We start from the raw sequence: 16119 nt of genomic DNA, 5'->3' as shown, positions 1-16119 counted from the left end.
CCTTGAAGGATTTTTCATCTTTCAGTTTCTGTCACAAACCAAAATGAAGAAACGAGAACTGGGAAAAATTTTTAAGTGACCAGGAAGAAAAAATATGAATCATCTCTTCCCATTCAAATTGAGAACTGTAGAATATAATGAAGCAAAAGAACAAAAATGAAATAGATCCAAAAGGGAAGAACACAGAATATTAAGAATATTAAGTAAATTAAGTAACAGCACACACCAAGAAATTATATTCAGAGTTTAATATACCAATGCTTGCTTTGTTTATGCAGAAATTATCCCATATCTAACCATATTGCTCTAGAGAATTCCAAAACCTTTTTAGTCCTGGAGTGGCGAAGAAGTAAGATGTGACCAAAAAAATCTAATGCAGATGAGATTTAAATCAGATTACAATTGATGGGCATGAAAGTGGGTTAACAAGGTAAACAAAGTATGGATAACATAATAGAAAGTTATCTTCCCCTAAATTCAGCCTCTTCCCTTTAAAATCCATTAACCCAATAACTAATGTCTTTTGTGGGGAAGTTTAGAGGGGAAGACAAAATATTACGGATGATACAAAACATAAAAAACTAAATCTTTCTACCACAAATAAATGCCAACAAACATCTGTAATAGTTTGCTGTAGAAAAGAACCTCTTTTTGAATACCAAATGACCGTGTTTAGTGAAATAGGGAAGGGGTATCAGTATAAACACTCAATATTAGAAGAGGGGTATATTAAAATATTTGTATATTAAATGTGTATTATAGTACATTAAAATATTTTATATATTTACCTAGTTATAAACCATAGGTTCCAAGACACCAAAATTTTAAAGGCAGTCCAATTTAAATGTTAGGGCATCAAAGTTATCCAAATAAAAACATACCATATAAGACAACTATCCTTATACTTTCCTTAGTTTATTAATTTAGGCTTTCAAAAAATGAAAGAAATTGAATTTCTGAGTCTATCAAGAACTACTTCCTCCTGTTCTTTTATAACTAAAAACTTATACTCTTGTATAAAACTCTTATGTGGTCTAACACAAGAGTCTAGGATGTGACACTTTAATGACCCAAACCTTTGATGAATTTAGAAATCAATACATTCCTGTATCCAGAACCATCATGCACGTTACAACTTTACACCTGTATCAGCTTCAAAGAACACTATTCCACACAACCAGCTACAGCAGACTGATCTGGAAAGCAAACGTGTCAAACAAGCTTCCCACACATTTTGTAACCAGCTCTTTTCTGAAGCCAGAAAACTGTACTTCACATATTCCAAAGAGCGATCTGTTGACCAGCAGCCTCAGCACCCACTTGAGATCTTTTTTTAGGAATGCACAATCTCACCTGTTTTGTGAATTTGCTATATTATTCAAGAATATTAAGTTCTATTATGAAAGTCAAGGAAACAAATGAGCTGGATAAAACTCATAAGAAGTAGTGGTCACTGATGGTAAGTAAACTAATAGCTTATGAGGTAAAGGCAACATTCTGAGGCTCAATTAGATATACATAATAAGGGCTCATAAGCTTCTGAAATGAAGGCAAAGTTCTTAAGATGTGTTAAAAATAGGTAATTTAATAAGCTCTAAGATATTTTAAACTAGAAAATAAGCTGGAACAAACAAGAGGTTCACTTGTTAAAAAAAAAAAAAAAAGGGGTGGAAAGACTAAGTCATCATCATACCATCTCTGGACTGACATATATACCATCTCCATATCAGCCACCCACCAAGGACGCCCCAGGCTGGTCTTATTCCAGACTCTGCAGGTACTTTACCCAAGAAACACAGATACAACTCAGCAAAACTGGCAAAGCTACACTTGTATGTACTACTTGTACCCTCTCTCTTCGATACAACAAATATGTATCATCAGTCTAGGGTATTATTAGTATGTGGAGCCCTTGCTCAAAACTCAACTCCAGTCCTCATTACCACACCCTCAATCGGAAAGATGATGTGAAAGAGGGAGAGGGTCGGGACATAAGAATATTGTGTACCTGGGCCCAGGTGGTGTGGTCCTTCCAAGCTTTGCACCTTAGGTGTGTTAACTTACCCCATGGCTTTCCTCTTGCTTCTGGCTGTGTGTTTTAAACTAATTTGATAAATAGTGTGATTTGAACATTTAATTTGGTTGCTGAGCCTGTCTATTCCATAACCCCTGGGAAAGCTGGTAGGCTTTCTATCACATAGAAAGGCTAACTTTCTTGGAGGCTAACTATCACATCAAGGTGATTCCCCCAAAATACCTACGGAATCACAAGTCTTCATTTTAAAAGATCCCCAAGTGATTTATAAGCATATTAAAGTTTAATCTAAAGAAGCAGAATGTCAGAAATTTGGATCTCAGAATGATACTCTGAACATCATCTTGAATAAAAGGTCTTGTGTACCAACTCAGAGCCCCAAAAGAGAAAGAGAATGCTAAGGGACCCACTTTCAACAAGTATCATGTAAGATTTAGAGAAGCACTGCTGCCCTTGGTGATTCTCTTTTGAACCCCAGCTCTGTAAAGCCCTATACAGTTTGAGAAAACATTCAGAAGAGTACAGCACAATACATCTTAACGTTAACCCTATAATCTCTGTCTTGCTGGGAATTAGAATAATACCTTTTTTCATCTATGTTATGTTTCAAGAACACCTATCCAAAGGACATAAGGCTACCAGAAACCGAGAAAGGGTTATTACTGCCTTAAAAAGGTTGCAGTGACTTTAGAAAGATCATCCAAGAACATTTTAGCAGAATAGCCTGAGAAGCATTGTTAATGGGCTATCCACTCCCCACCTACTAGCAGTCGCTGACCTGATCAGCTCCAGTCATTTTATGTATTTATTACTTTTATTGTATATTGCATTGTCCTGACACATAGTAAGGGCTCAGTAAATGTTCTGAATTAATAGAAAAAAATAATGAAAAATGTCACCCTTTCTATCTTGCATTTATTTAAGGCAAATGTAATTAATTCAATCTGTTGGTTTTGAGAAATTCTTGACAATGAAGGCATAATTCCACATTAGCATGGTTCATAACACTCTCTCATTCCCCATCTCAAACTTGAATCTTATGTTTTCCATTATTAATCAATCCCATTCTAATTTTCCACAACACTGTGAAACCCATCAGCCTATCCATTAAGAAATAATCCATTTCTAAATGTCACCAACAATTATGTATAAGCAATATGCTACACAGGAAAGATCAGCCATTATTTTAATACTTTTCTAGGTCCAGATTTAAGACATCTTAGAAAAGCATCTATTTAAAACATCTGTAGAAGAACTGAAATAAAAACTGAGGACACGATCACACACACAGAGATCATAAACAAGATGTAAAACAAAAGTCTAAAAGTATCGAGAATATTTACTCTAGTTAAGAATAAGATGAGAATATCAGGAAAAGAATGTAAAAGTTCTAAAGGTCAGTTCTGTAAAGAATATGTCACCTATTGTTGCTAAAAGAGGGAGTATGTTCAAATTTCAAAAGAAAAGATTTAGGTTGGAAATCATAATCTCCCATTCCATAAGTGAATCTTTACAAAAAGAATAAGGAAACATACATAGGGAATGGCTCAGCGTACTCCCTTTCAAATGGTCTATCAAATCCTGTTCACACCATGCATTTAGTACAGCCAACAACAGTTACAGTCCTTATAGGACATTAAACATTTCAAGACAGGTTTTCAGACTGTGTTACATGGGTTTGAAATACCAAGTGTTTAAGAACTGACTCCACCAGCTCACATAGGAAAGAGGTAACATTATAGACTTGTGTGTCTTCCACACCTAACAGCATGAGAATAGACACATAATAAGAAGCCTTCAATAAATACATGTTGAATTTCATTATTATCACCCTCTGAGGCAAAAATCTTAATTGAAGAATAATCTAAACACTACCATCACCACTACCAGGAGAAAAGTAGCTCTCAAAATTTCCAAGTGAATCCACTTACATGTTAAACAATGAGAACAACAAGAAAGAGTAATTGTCTTATTCATTACAAAGAGCTAAGAATGAATCTTCTGTTTGCAAACTTAATCCACTCCAACTAGTACTGTTAACTGCCCACTAAAACCCAGTGCATTATCTTTGCTTCACTAACCTTATGCTTGATCTATGTTATATATATATATATATATATATATATATATATATATATATAATCTATTTCATTCTATGTTATGTGAAGTACAGTTTATTGTATGAAAATTAAGAGGCAAAATGCTTTTTGTTATGAGCCATAGTAGAAAAAATATCACTTGAATTTCAGAATATCATACCCAAAACCTGGCTTGTTCATATGGGAACAGCCACATTTCAATGAGAAATCCTTTAAAATGCATTAAACCTATTCCTGTGCGTTACGTTTTGTGCAGCACAGGACCCAAATATAAGGCTGGTGCCCCATTTGGTTGAGTGGGTAGTGTTCTACTTGATAAATTTTCATAGTCTGCTATCCCCCATTTGGGAGTTAGTCACTGGTTTTAACAAACTCCTTGAAGAGTTCATTTCAGTTATTCCTGCCTTGCTCAGTGTGAAACAATTTAATCTTATTGCTTTCTTCCTAAGGGGCAGAAAGATGATGTTCAAAGGAAAGTACTTGGGAAGGGAACATGCATGGTGAAATTTAGGAGCTCCTGGAAAGGCCTGAGGGAAAGACACCTCTAAAGAGAGAGCCTAGAATTGGGGGTGGGGGGGTGTAGGAGGAAAGGTGGAGGGGAGAGTTTCACAAAGGAAAGTGGGAAAGCACAGCAAAGAAACTTAGCTTACACAGAAACCACACTCACACCTCTAGTTATTTTAAACATAGTGTAATTTGGCATGGCCCATTCTGATCCAGAACTTTTGTCTTACGCTAACGAAATGAAAAGTTTGCCCCCTAACACCTATAAATAATTTCATAGATTATTACTTCATTTCAAAATAGTGTTTCATAATTAAAGCAAAATCAAATTTCTCTTTGCTTTGTAAATTTTATCTTACAGCCCTTATACGGAAGTTTTAAAAGATGGAAATAAGAATAGACAGTGATTTCAGATTCTTTCAAAAGATAACCACATCCAATTACAAATCTATCATATATACACACTGGACAAGCGAGGAGTCCCTAGATAGTGGTTTCAAGCTACACATTCTATCACCACAACCCTTCAGATTCCCCTAGGAGGGCACACCAGAATCTCAGGACGAAGGCTGGTGGGTAAGTACACAGTGAAAAAACACTCCAGGAGATTGTGATACTCAACCCATCACCTCCTGCCCCTCCTGCCATTATCAGCTAATAATGTCTCACCACCCGCTACTGATGTACATTGTGCTATTTCTTCTATACCAAATGTTAACTCAGTGAAGTCATTAGAATAGAGCATCTGAATTCAACTGGCATTTATCCAGCTTTTAAGAGGTAAAAACATATACATGAATGACAAATCAATTTAATTTCCTTTCACAAAATTTCATTTTGGGGCTACATTACAAATTCTGAACTCAAAGCTACTTACAGTCATAGCTTTCCAATTAAAGTATTTAAGTCCGCTAATATATTTCCACGAATCAAACTTTCACTACTAAGTAGCAGCACACACACACACACACACACACACACACAAAAGAATTATAATAAGTTTCAACATTCCTCACAATCCACTTACACTTAAGTAAGAGATAACTCAGATTTTTTTAAGCAAGTAAATGAAGACTGTTATTCCAAGGTCATCATAACTCTCTCATTGTACATTATGCCTCATATCCTAGAGGGTTCAGATTCAGAAAATTTTATTACTTATGGGCACTTTTAGGTAAAACTGGTTAAAGAGGTAATTCCATTTCAAACTAACACTCCTGGTTTTCAGTGTTCATATTATTCATACTCCAGTCCATTGGAATGTATCTCACAATCTCCAAACTTCTTCAACTTTACTGTTAGTCAATACTGTTTTAAGCAAACAGAAAGCCTATCAGGAAATATGTGGACATCTCCCAAACTTTTAAAATCACCTGACATGTGTATATCAACAACCGGGAATTCCTTATAGTTGTCAAATCTATTCTACATACATTTAGGCCCAAATACTTAAAAAAAAGAAAAAGAAAAAAAGAAAAAGAAAAAAAAAAAACACTTCAAAAACAAACTGAGAAAACATACTTACCTTAATCGGAGCACTACTAAACTTAATTTTCCTATTTGCTGGGATGTCTTCTTCTTCTGGCAATCCAACAATTTCCGAGTATTCCATATCAGGTTGATAGTAATTGTTTTCATCACTATCTTCCTGCTCATCCTGTTCAGTGCCTGTCTCTCCCCAGTCTGAATTATACCTGGATCTTACCCTATATACATTGTAGTCACTGTGCATGTAAACATGGGAACTCTCAAAATGATCTGAATCTTCAGGTCCTTCTTTTCCACCACTGGATCCAGAAGCATCAGCAGAGGTAAAATCACCACCTGCAAGTTCTTTCTTCTGATGCATTGCTGCCTCACTCCCAACTAAATTAGCCTCAGCGTCTCCTAAAGGTTCATTCTGTGGTGAAGGGATTTCAGACTCTGGCATTGCCTTATGTTCAGCACGAGGCTCTTCAGGAATGTCTCTGTCACCTCTGTCAGGAGTCTCTTGGTTAGATGTGGAGTCCTCGGCTTCCTTTCTCTGCTGTGTCTCTTCACTTGGCATCGAGGCTGGAGAGGTACTTTTCAGAGCCACTTCTGGGACTGGAGTTGTATGACTCTTCTGAGCATCCTCTGCATCATCACTGAGTTTGCTTGGAGGAGACCAAGAATTAGAATCCTTAAGGTGACCAAAGGTATCAAGATTTGTAACAGTAACAGATGGTAGGTTCAGAGGATAATGTCCAGTCACTGAGTATTCACTGTTCTCAGCCTTCTCAGAAACGATGGCACTGGGGGAATCGGTGTTCTCGAACACTGCACTCAGTTGACTCACAGTTGGGGAGACAGCCTCTGTCCGAGAGCTAAGGCTATCCAAGGAATCGGTACTGCCTCTGTTGGACTTCGAACCACCCCACTCATCCTGAGGTTCACTACCTCCAGCTTTCTCTTTCTTTGGGGAATAGCGGTTGTTTTGTCCTGATTCGTGCACGCTTCTCTCAAACATCTTCCGAGTTTCTGTGAACTTAGAATAGGAAGGGCCATCGTACAACGTGTCAAATCTACTAATTCGTTCTGAAACAGAGGACTCCAACTTAACAACCGAGCCATCTGTTTTTTCCAGAAATTCTTTGGGCCTCATTCTTCTCTGTGGAGATGAAGGTCCACCTTTCCCCCTTGTTTTGGCAACGACTGCGGCATTTTCACTGGGTTCCATACCCATCTGCATAAATAGATTTTTGATTCTGTTGACATTGGAGCCATATTTCCTCCCCCTGCTCTGCTGGGAGCCCTCACCTTCTTTTGTTTTTTGCTCCCCATCTGACTTGGGTTTGTCAAAGGTACTTTTCAGTGCCTGGAACTCAGTTCTGTATGCATTCCTGTGAGGAGAGGCACTTCTGAGAGTGGTTCGTTCACCTGAAGACTCGGTTTTCAACATTTTTACTTCAGGGGTGAAAAGCCGATGTTCATAATGATCAGAAAAAACAAAAAACAAAAAACAAAAAAACAAAACACCTCTCTTCTCTAATCACCAGTATTTGATCAAGAAAAAGTACCTCTCAAATGGCATACTGTATCAGTGATCCTCCCAACAGGTGTATTAGGAAATTATTCAGTCAAGAGTTACACAAAATGGCTTTTTCAAAGCAAGACTAGAGGTTCATCTGTAATAGAAAAGAATGAATTTCTAAATTCATTTACTTATTTGAATTTAAGTTTAGTCAACTAATAATACACTTTTCAAAATGGCTAAGCCATACGTCAAACAGAAAGAAAAAAAAATCACTGAATGAAATGGGAATTTAAAAGCCAAGAATTTAAAAGTTACACCTCTGATTGGTCTTTGGTAGCAAACATGTTTCAAACACAATGTGGAGATCCCTACAGAAATCACGCACTAACACAACACATAACTTACATATAAGTACACTACTTTAGCCTAAGTTTCTGTTGCTTTTGTGAATGATCTTAAACCATCAGTTCATCAACCTGTTCGGAAAAAAATGAATTTCAACTTGGGATGCTCCACATCAGGTAGAATTTATTCTTTCTGTAGAAGTCCAATTAAAAGTTTGGAATCTGTTTCCAAAGTCCAGAATATGCTCACAGAGGCTTATTTCACTCTCTCTGGTCCAACATTCTCATTTATAGCATCCCCAAAGCAACGTTAGTACATTTCAGACCAAAGCAAGCAGAAGAAAGTTCTCAAATGAAAATAAGTTTCACGCTAACTGGAGTTACATCTAATATTTGGAAGTTTCCTAAATGTGGATGCTATCAATTATACAGTGAGATGCAGAACATCACGGGAATAAATGCAGGAGAACGTGATGATCAGAGAGCAACTATAACACGAAACCTCTTTTCAGAGTCCTGATTTGTTTACTCCTACTGGCCTCTAACTTAGGACAAGCTCAAAATGCAACGCAATGCATGCTTGCTGGTCTCCACTAGCCCACAGCTGGATTTTGTACCAATTATGCCAGTAATCAAATCCTTCGAGATCTGCTGAGGCGCAGACAATGTAGTTCTAAAGATTTTTCATTTTGTTTTTGCTTTAGATTCGTCTTTTGGTATTAGGCCGAGCCAGATCACCCTCATGCACAATCAGCTGAGGAAGCACACACTTTCCCTGAAACCGCCTCCAAACTCGGCTTCTGGCCCAGCACGCATGCATGGCCCATGCAGACAAACAAGAAAGGCTTGAGAGTGTGGTGCCTTTCTTTTTTTTTTTTTTTTTTTTCTTTTTCTTTTTTGGTAAAGCATCGACAACCTCCTTGTACCCTGACATTTGTTTTTAAGCCTTACACGCCCTCCCCTCCCCCCTGCACATACACCCCACTCCCTCCCCAGCCAATTCGAACCCGAGGGGGCGGGGGCGGGGGAGATGGGGCCGCCAGGAGGGGAGGGGGGGGGACTCGAAACCTGCCCTCACAAAAGACAAACATAAATAACACCAACTTGAGAGGCAGCCGGTTCCCAAGCCTGGTTCGGGACGCAATCCCTCGGCCCCGGGGCAGGGCCGGGAGAGCAGGTGACGCCAGCGCTCTGGTAGGAGGTCGCAGTCTAGCTTTGTGCCAGGAAGCACCTGAAGTCCTAACACAGTGGCTGCGGCTCCCGGCGGCTGCCAGGCGGATCCCAGTGTGGCACGGGGAGAGCCGAGCTCCCTGGCCACATTCAAAAAAAAAAAAAAAGAAAAAAAAAATTACGGGGTGATGATAATAAATCCCTTTGTTTTTCCTCCCAGTGTGCCAGGAAACAATAGATCCCACTGATAATGCCTCCGATCCTGCACCTACCGCTCCCCGCCACAGCCCACCCCCACCCAGCCTGCAACTCAGCCTTTGTACATCCCGATTTCCCCCTCTTCATCTCCACCCTCCCCGCCTCGTCGCCCCGCGCACAGCCTCCCCCTTACCCGAGCGGGAGCCGCCGCCGGCGGGGAGGGTCGGGCGGCCGCGGCTCCCACCCCCGCCTCGGAGGCGCCCCCCGCCCCGCGGCGGCCGCGGCTCTGTCGGCGCCGGCCGGCTCCGCGCCCCTCCGCCCGCCGCTCACGGCGCAGCGCGGGGGGCGGCTGCGGCGGCCGCTTCCACGCGCGCCGCGGCCCCCACGCGCGCCCAGCCCGCGGCGGGCGGCCCCGGGAGGCGCGCTGCGCTCCGCCACGCCATTGCGGGCGGCGGCCCGGGCCGCGACGCGCTCGCGCCCTCGGAAGGGCCTGGCGCGGGGGGCCCGGCGCCCGGGGGCTCGGCCCACGTGCGGGCGCCCGCGCCGGGCCGCCGGGGCCGCGGGGGAGCCGGGTGTCGTGGGGGCGAGGCCGCGGGGGCGAGGAAGGCCCAGGGTAACAGGTGCCTCACCTCGGCTGATGGGATTAACTCTAGGGCCGCAGAGAGGGAGCCCGGCAGCAAAATCCCGGGAGAGGGAGAGAGAGGGAGCCTCTGGCGGCCAACCGAGGGCGAGAAGCACCGGCCCGAGGCGAGGCCGCCCCACCCCCCGCGGCCGCGGGCGAGGGGCCTCCCGGGCCTGGGGCCGGGCCTGCCCTCCCGGGGCCGCCGCCTCCCTGCTCAGGGGGTCGGCTCGGCGGAGGCGGGGCTGTCGGCCGGCTCGCCCCCCCCCCCCCAGTCTGCAGTGAACTTCATGACCCCGGGGCGTCCAGAACCCCAGGCTGCGCCGCAGGCCCCAAGGCCTCCAGCTAGGCCGTGCCCCGCCTGACACCCACCTTGACCTTAAGCCTCCACCGAGAGGAGGAGGAGGAGGAGGAGGAGGTCTTCTGACTTCCGCGTCAGGGTAGAGTTTTCCAGACCCCCCACCCTTCCCCCCTTCACACTGCCCAGGCCCCCTTCCTCCCCACCCCCTCCCCAAAAAGGTACCGGAAGTGTCACAGCCCTGCGGCAAAATAGCCCACTCATCAGGACGGTCAGTGTAGATCTTCAAGCCGATCCTCCCGAAGACTTCTCAGGGTACAAAGGACTAAAAGGATAATTTTTCAAGAAGGCAAAAAAAAAAAAAAAAAGCCATAGAAATATGAAATGAAAAATGTGGCAGGTATGTCCTTCGACTCATTAATTAGAGACGGAACCGTAAGATGTTAGAACCCATTCAAACAAGGGTGCAGGCGGAAAGCAGAACTTAGGGGCAATCCGGAAAGAGGCAAAACTGGCTAAGATTGTCTAAGGCATAAAAATGTAATGTTTTGGATTATCTGTTCTACAGGGAAGTAATAGTATTTCTAAATAAAAGAAAACAAAGTAATTTTGCATTTCTGTAGATAAGAACATTTACATTACCCTAAGTTTCTACAGCCTATAAAATAGGAAAATGGCCTTGTCAAAGGTTCAGACTACTGTAGACCCAAAAAAAAAAAAAAAAAAAACAAGAGAGAGTCCTGTTGATAACATCCAGACTTCCACTGAAAGGACACAGAGTGATACTTGTCCATCTCAAAGTCTTACACAAGTTTTCCCAACAGATCTATTATTATCTGCATTTACCAGATGGGAAAACTTGAGGTTTAGGTTTTGTAGCTTAACCAGAGCTTTATCAACTAGTAAATGATCATAGTTGGATATGAATTCCAGCAAGTCTGTATACAGAATCTGTACTCTGGGAGCAAAATCTCTTCTATTTTAATTTCAAAAGGCCTTTGTAGTTACTCAATTCTATGTATCTTTTAATTTTGAACAGTAAAATTTTTTCTTCAAGTCTCACCAAATTCTGGGTGCTTTCCCAAAAAATTGGCATTCTCTGTCTACAAAGTGGATGTCACTTCTATAAGCATAAACAGATGTAGCAGGCAATGTGAGGGGGCTGTGGTTCCAGTCTCCACTTTTGGAAAGAACATTTGTGCTGTCTGGGATAATTTAGTGGAAAAGTTCCTGTCATTTATTTGCAGTATGGAACCATGTTTTTCAGGAGAATAACCTAAATAAATGCAAGAACCTAATCACTGAGTTCTGTCTGTAGGAGGGGGCAGAGTTGGCAATAAAATCAGTCTTACACCTCTTTGCAAAAAAGATGATTCATACAAAAAAGCAGCCTAAAGAATTTGGTTGCTTGGGTTTCTTTTTCTTTCTTTTTTTATGTGAACCTTCTGGAAAAATTAATACCGAAGGAATGAATGACGGAGGTTTTTTTTTTTAAAACCTAATGCTAAAAAAAAAAAATAAATAAAAAAATAAAAAAAAATAAAATAAAAAAAAAAAATAAAACCTAATGCTGATAATTTTAAGATTGCCTGATTGCCCATAATCTACTTTCCTCTTCTAACACCTTTAGAACGATCTACTAACCCAATACATGCAGCTATTTAAATTACTTAGAATTAAATATAATTAAAAATTCAGTCTTTAGTCCCACTAGCCACACTTGAAGGACTCAGTAGCTACAAGTGGTTACTGGCTACCCTATAGGACAGTGTAGATACAGAACATTTCCATCATAGATATTTCTTTTGGATAGTGCTATCCTAGACAACGTTTGCATTTCCATGAATTAAAAAAGGTATATTGACTTTATCAGGGTTGAAACTTAGTTTAATAGAGCATTAATATATTGGGGATTCAAGGTCATATGTTCCAATTGGAAAGGGGCTGGAGCATGTTAGGGTATAAAAGGTGATATTTAGTATTAACATGCATGGTATACAAAGTGCAATGCATTGGGGAGGAGTGATGCTCACATATGATTTCTTTCATGAATCCTGGAGAATATTGTGTACTGCTATTCTTAGTTCCTTTGTAACCATGATTAGTAAAAAAAAAAAAAAAAAAAAAAAAAAAAAAAAAAAAAGGGACCATAAGATTAGTCGATAAAAATTGCGAAATGTAGAAACATCTGGGTAGCTCAGCTGCTTGAGCAGCAGACTCTTGATTTTGGCTCAGGTCATGATCTCCCAATCCTGGAATTGAGGCCCATATCGGGGTCCACGCTCCATGCAGAATCAGCTTCAGATTCTTTCTCTAGGTCCTCTTCCTCCTTCTGCCCCTCCCTATTCACGCGTGCCGGAGTATACTCTGTCTTTCTAAAATAAATAAAATCTTTGTTTAAAAAAAAGTACAAAATGTATTCTATGTTTTTTATGGGTTTTTCTCAATATATTTTTAAAGTTCTCATAATGGATATTCTGAATAACTAGTCAAAGAATTGTTATTTATGCGTGTAAGTGAAATACTGGGTAAGCTATAAAATTAAACCTAAATCAAGCCTAATCAATTTTTTAGACTAGGTAATGTTAACTAAGCTAAGCCTGAAGACTGCCTATCACACCATATTTAATGCAGAAAGGCACTTGGCTGATTGTATGTTAACAGAAGTTCATGGACAGAATAGAATAGAACAAAGCTAAAGGTCTCTGAAATAATCTCTTTATGGGATAGACAAAGTAATGGAACAGCAATTTGTATAAGTAAGTTTACACATAGCTTTAGCATAAAAGGATATTTCACTGCTATGTTTCTTTAGCAATACTAATAAGAAAAATGTGTTGATAGGAATGAAGCAACTTGTTTACCAAAAGTGTATTTATAACTGCTTATTTCACATTTGCAAATATCAGAGTGTGCTGTCTCCTTCCGATTTGAATGTTGGTATTCAGGTATCCTAAAGGTCCATCCTTTAAAATAACCATCCCTACTTAAGGGTAAAAATTTAAGTCTGTCTTACAGTATTTTAGTCTTTTGGTATTTCACACACACTCCATTGTAGAGGTGAAATATATTTCTGTGAAATAATGAAAAAGTCCCCGGGCTTACATTCAGAATACATCAGAGATCTCTATGATTTGTCTGATTTCATGTTACTAACTATAAAATTAAGTTTAAATCAATAAACATTTTCTAATCTAGAAGGTGTCATTTCTGCCCAAATAAATTGATAATGATTCAGCATTGCTTTCTACCTACATTCATGGCTTGGGCATGCCACTGAAAATTTATACCATCATCTTGATCCATTTCTCATCCTAAAATACATCCAGTGTCTTGGCTTTTCAGCCAAAAGGTAGGTTCATGATAGGTTTGAGCATTTACTTTTATTTGGAAGTAATAAACTATAGAACTTCTTAGGATTCCTGAAGTCATTTTTTAAAGTTGTTATTAATTTCTTAGCTCTACAAATAAAGCACAGTAGATTTACAGTGTGTTTAGGCCAAAGTGATACATCTTCTCTTTTTTCCCTATTTGTACTTTATTTGGTTGCCTACACAAAACACAGTAAACCAAGAGTTTTATTGGACTAGACATTAGTATGATGTTTTCATTACTGTCACTGCATCTAAGCTTGAAACAATAGCTGCTATAACTATTCTTCTCAGTTTTCAGTTTTATAATGGTATAAATTACATGTTTAAAAACAAGTGTGAGGTATTTATCTGTTTCTACAGAAGCACATTTTACTTTCAGCAGATTAGCCCCTCTGGCAGAAGGATTCTGGTGGTGGTACTCTACCTGCCAATTCTCCACCCACACGGTGCACCTGAACTCCGGCATTTTTGGGATTGACATGTTGTCTACTCTGCTTCAGAATAATTTTATATTTCAAGACAGAAACAAAATGGGAGAGGTATGGTAATCCTTCACTGAAAGAACAGTTAGCAAAGTGTCAAATTGAGATTCAAATTGAAAACATTTTACTGAGATTCATATTCACTATTATTTAATCTTAGAAATGCTAAACCTATTTCTCAAGCAATGTGATAGCATGGGTCCTCTTTGCACACCACTGTTGGAGGAAATAGCTGTCCAAAACACTCTTCATTGTGAAAATATGGAGAAAGGAATCAAAGAATAGCAAAGGTATGTCAGTAGCTTCTCTATCCCATGGCACTGGCCTTGGTGAATTAATTATTAAATAGACAAACCCCTGTTTGTCTACAATTAAACAAGAAATTTCTCTGATTTTATTTCCATTTCCAGTCTAGTTCAAGTAACAGAACTAAACTTTGAAGAGGTTCATTATAGTTCCACTTGGTATAAAATCCAAGTTTTTATAAACTACATTTTTTTAAAACTTAGGTATTTGGAGGTGCCTGGTTGGCTCATCAGTTAAGCATCTGACTCTTGATCTCAGCTCAGGTCTGTATCTCAGGGTCGTGAGTTCAAGCCCTGTGTTGGGCTTCATGCTGGGCATGGAGCCTACTTAAAGACAAACGAACAAAACTCTAGTATTTAACTTAGGGATGTGATTATCTGCATTTAGAAATAATAAAGGGCACCTGGGTGGCATAGTGGGTTGAGCCACCAACTCTTGGTTTAAGCTAAGTCCTCATGGATCATGGGATCCAACCCTAAGTCCTGCTCTGCCCTCACCACAGTCTCCTCTCCTAAGGAGATCAAACCCTAAGTCCTGCTCTGCCCTCACCACATCATGGGATCAAACCCTAAGTCCTGCTCTGCCCTCACCACAGTCTCCTCTCCTTATCCCTCTGCCCCTCCACCTCATGCTCTCTCTGATTCTCTCAAATTTTTTTTCAAATAAATTTTAAAAAACAAAAATAAAAAAATTGCTCTGAGTTATTAGTACATTTTCCATAGGTTCTTAGCTATAATCCTGATGTCAGGCATAGACTTTTATCAACTACCATTATTTTAACACGAAGTTTGAAAATATATCCTTATGCCTTACATGTTTCTACATCATTAAATTTTTGAATTGGATGAGTAATGAATAAGTACGTATCCTAATCAGAGGGTAGATCTAGAGCAACCAACGCTCCTGTTCATGTCCGAGGACGATATCCAGTATTGTAACTGTATTTGGAAGTGTTGGGGGCCTTAGCGTTAGTTTCTTGATTAAGCCACGACAGACTCCCTCACTGAACTAGTGTCTTAGAGCTTTGCACAAGTGGCAGTATTGAAGCCAATGAGGTTTATCTGAGGCACGATTATTGCTAATTGAAAACTGAACTAGTGTCTTTGATTAGATACTAAATGTGTAGATAGATCACATACTTTCTGGGCTTTCTTGATATTCTTAGAAGAAAAAAAAACTTTCAAACTGAAATCGTGAGATTGTAGTTTTATAAAAATATATTTGTATAAGTTAAACCAGTTAGTCTAGAAAATCTTGTATCCTAATCCTACTCTTGATCTGTGTTTAATTGAGGAAAAATACTACATTAATAATTCTCTACCTTACAAGCCAAGTGTTTATTCCCTTTTAAAGAAAGCCATGGACACCAACGTGATATATGTCCATGCAAAAAAAGACAAGATGCTATTTATTTCCCATATTCAATTATGGCAAAAACTGAAAAACAAGAATAAATAAATATCTTATTTATTTTGTACATACAGAAACAGTACAGCAAACAGTTGAAAACTGCCTAATACCTAGCTAGATCCTCAAAGAAAATAAAATTCATATTTTATGATACTGAGAATAGAAACAAACACTTAGTGGGAGATGAAATTGAGCTGGTATTAATTAAAATTTTAGAAGGGAGTTAAACATTACAGTTACAACAAAGCAAAAACAAGACACCATCTTTGTCAGGAATGTAAATTT

General features: G+C 39.7%; 1 protein-coding gene and 1 pseudogene across 14 annotated transcripts in view; one reads left to right on the top strand and one right to left on the bottom strand.

Moving 5' to 3' along the window:
- PPP1R9A (protein phosphatase 1 regulatory subunit 9A) overlaps window positions 1-10434 on the bottom strand; it is a 315876-nt gene extending 305442 nt beyond the window's left edge. For 13 of the 14 annotated variants that reach the window (XM_041728258.1, XM_041728260.1, XM_041728266.1 and 10 more), the window contains exons 1-3: window positions 9975-10434; window positions 9082-9287; window positions 6164-7784 (exon numbers count right to left, since the gene is read on the bottom strand). In XM_041728258.1, coding sequence (XP_041584192.1) covers window positions 6164-7558 — 1395 coding nt within the window. In that variant the 5' untranslated portion in view covers window positions 7559-7784; window positions 9082-9287; window positions 9975-10434. Of the gene's footprint in view, window positions 1-6163; window positions 7785-9081; window positions 9288-9538; window positions 9664-9974 lie in introns of those variants that run through there. The other variant, XM_041728259.1, reaches the window with a different exon arrangement.
- Window positions 10435-15444: 5010 nt separating this feature from the next.
- On the top strand, window positions 15445-15594 carry LOC121475165 (annotated as a pseudogene).
- The last annotated feature ends 525 nt before the right edge of the window (window positions 15595-16119 follow it).

Source organism: Vulpes lagopus, chromosome 13 (assembly GCF_018345385.1).
Source record: "Vulpes lagopus strain Blue_001 chromosome 13, ASM1834538v1, whole genome shotgun sequence".
Taxonomy (NCBI): domain Eukaryota; kingdom Metazoa; phylum Chordata; class Mammalia; order Carnivora; family Canidae; genus Vulpes; species Vulpes lagopus.
This window is presented reverse-complemented; position numbering and strand designations above follow the sequence as displayed.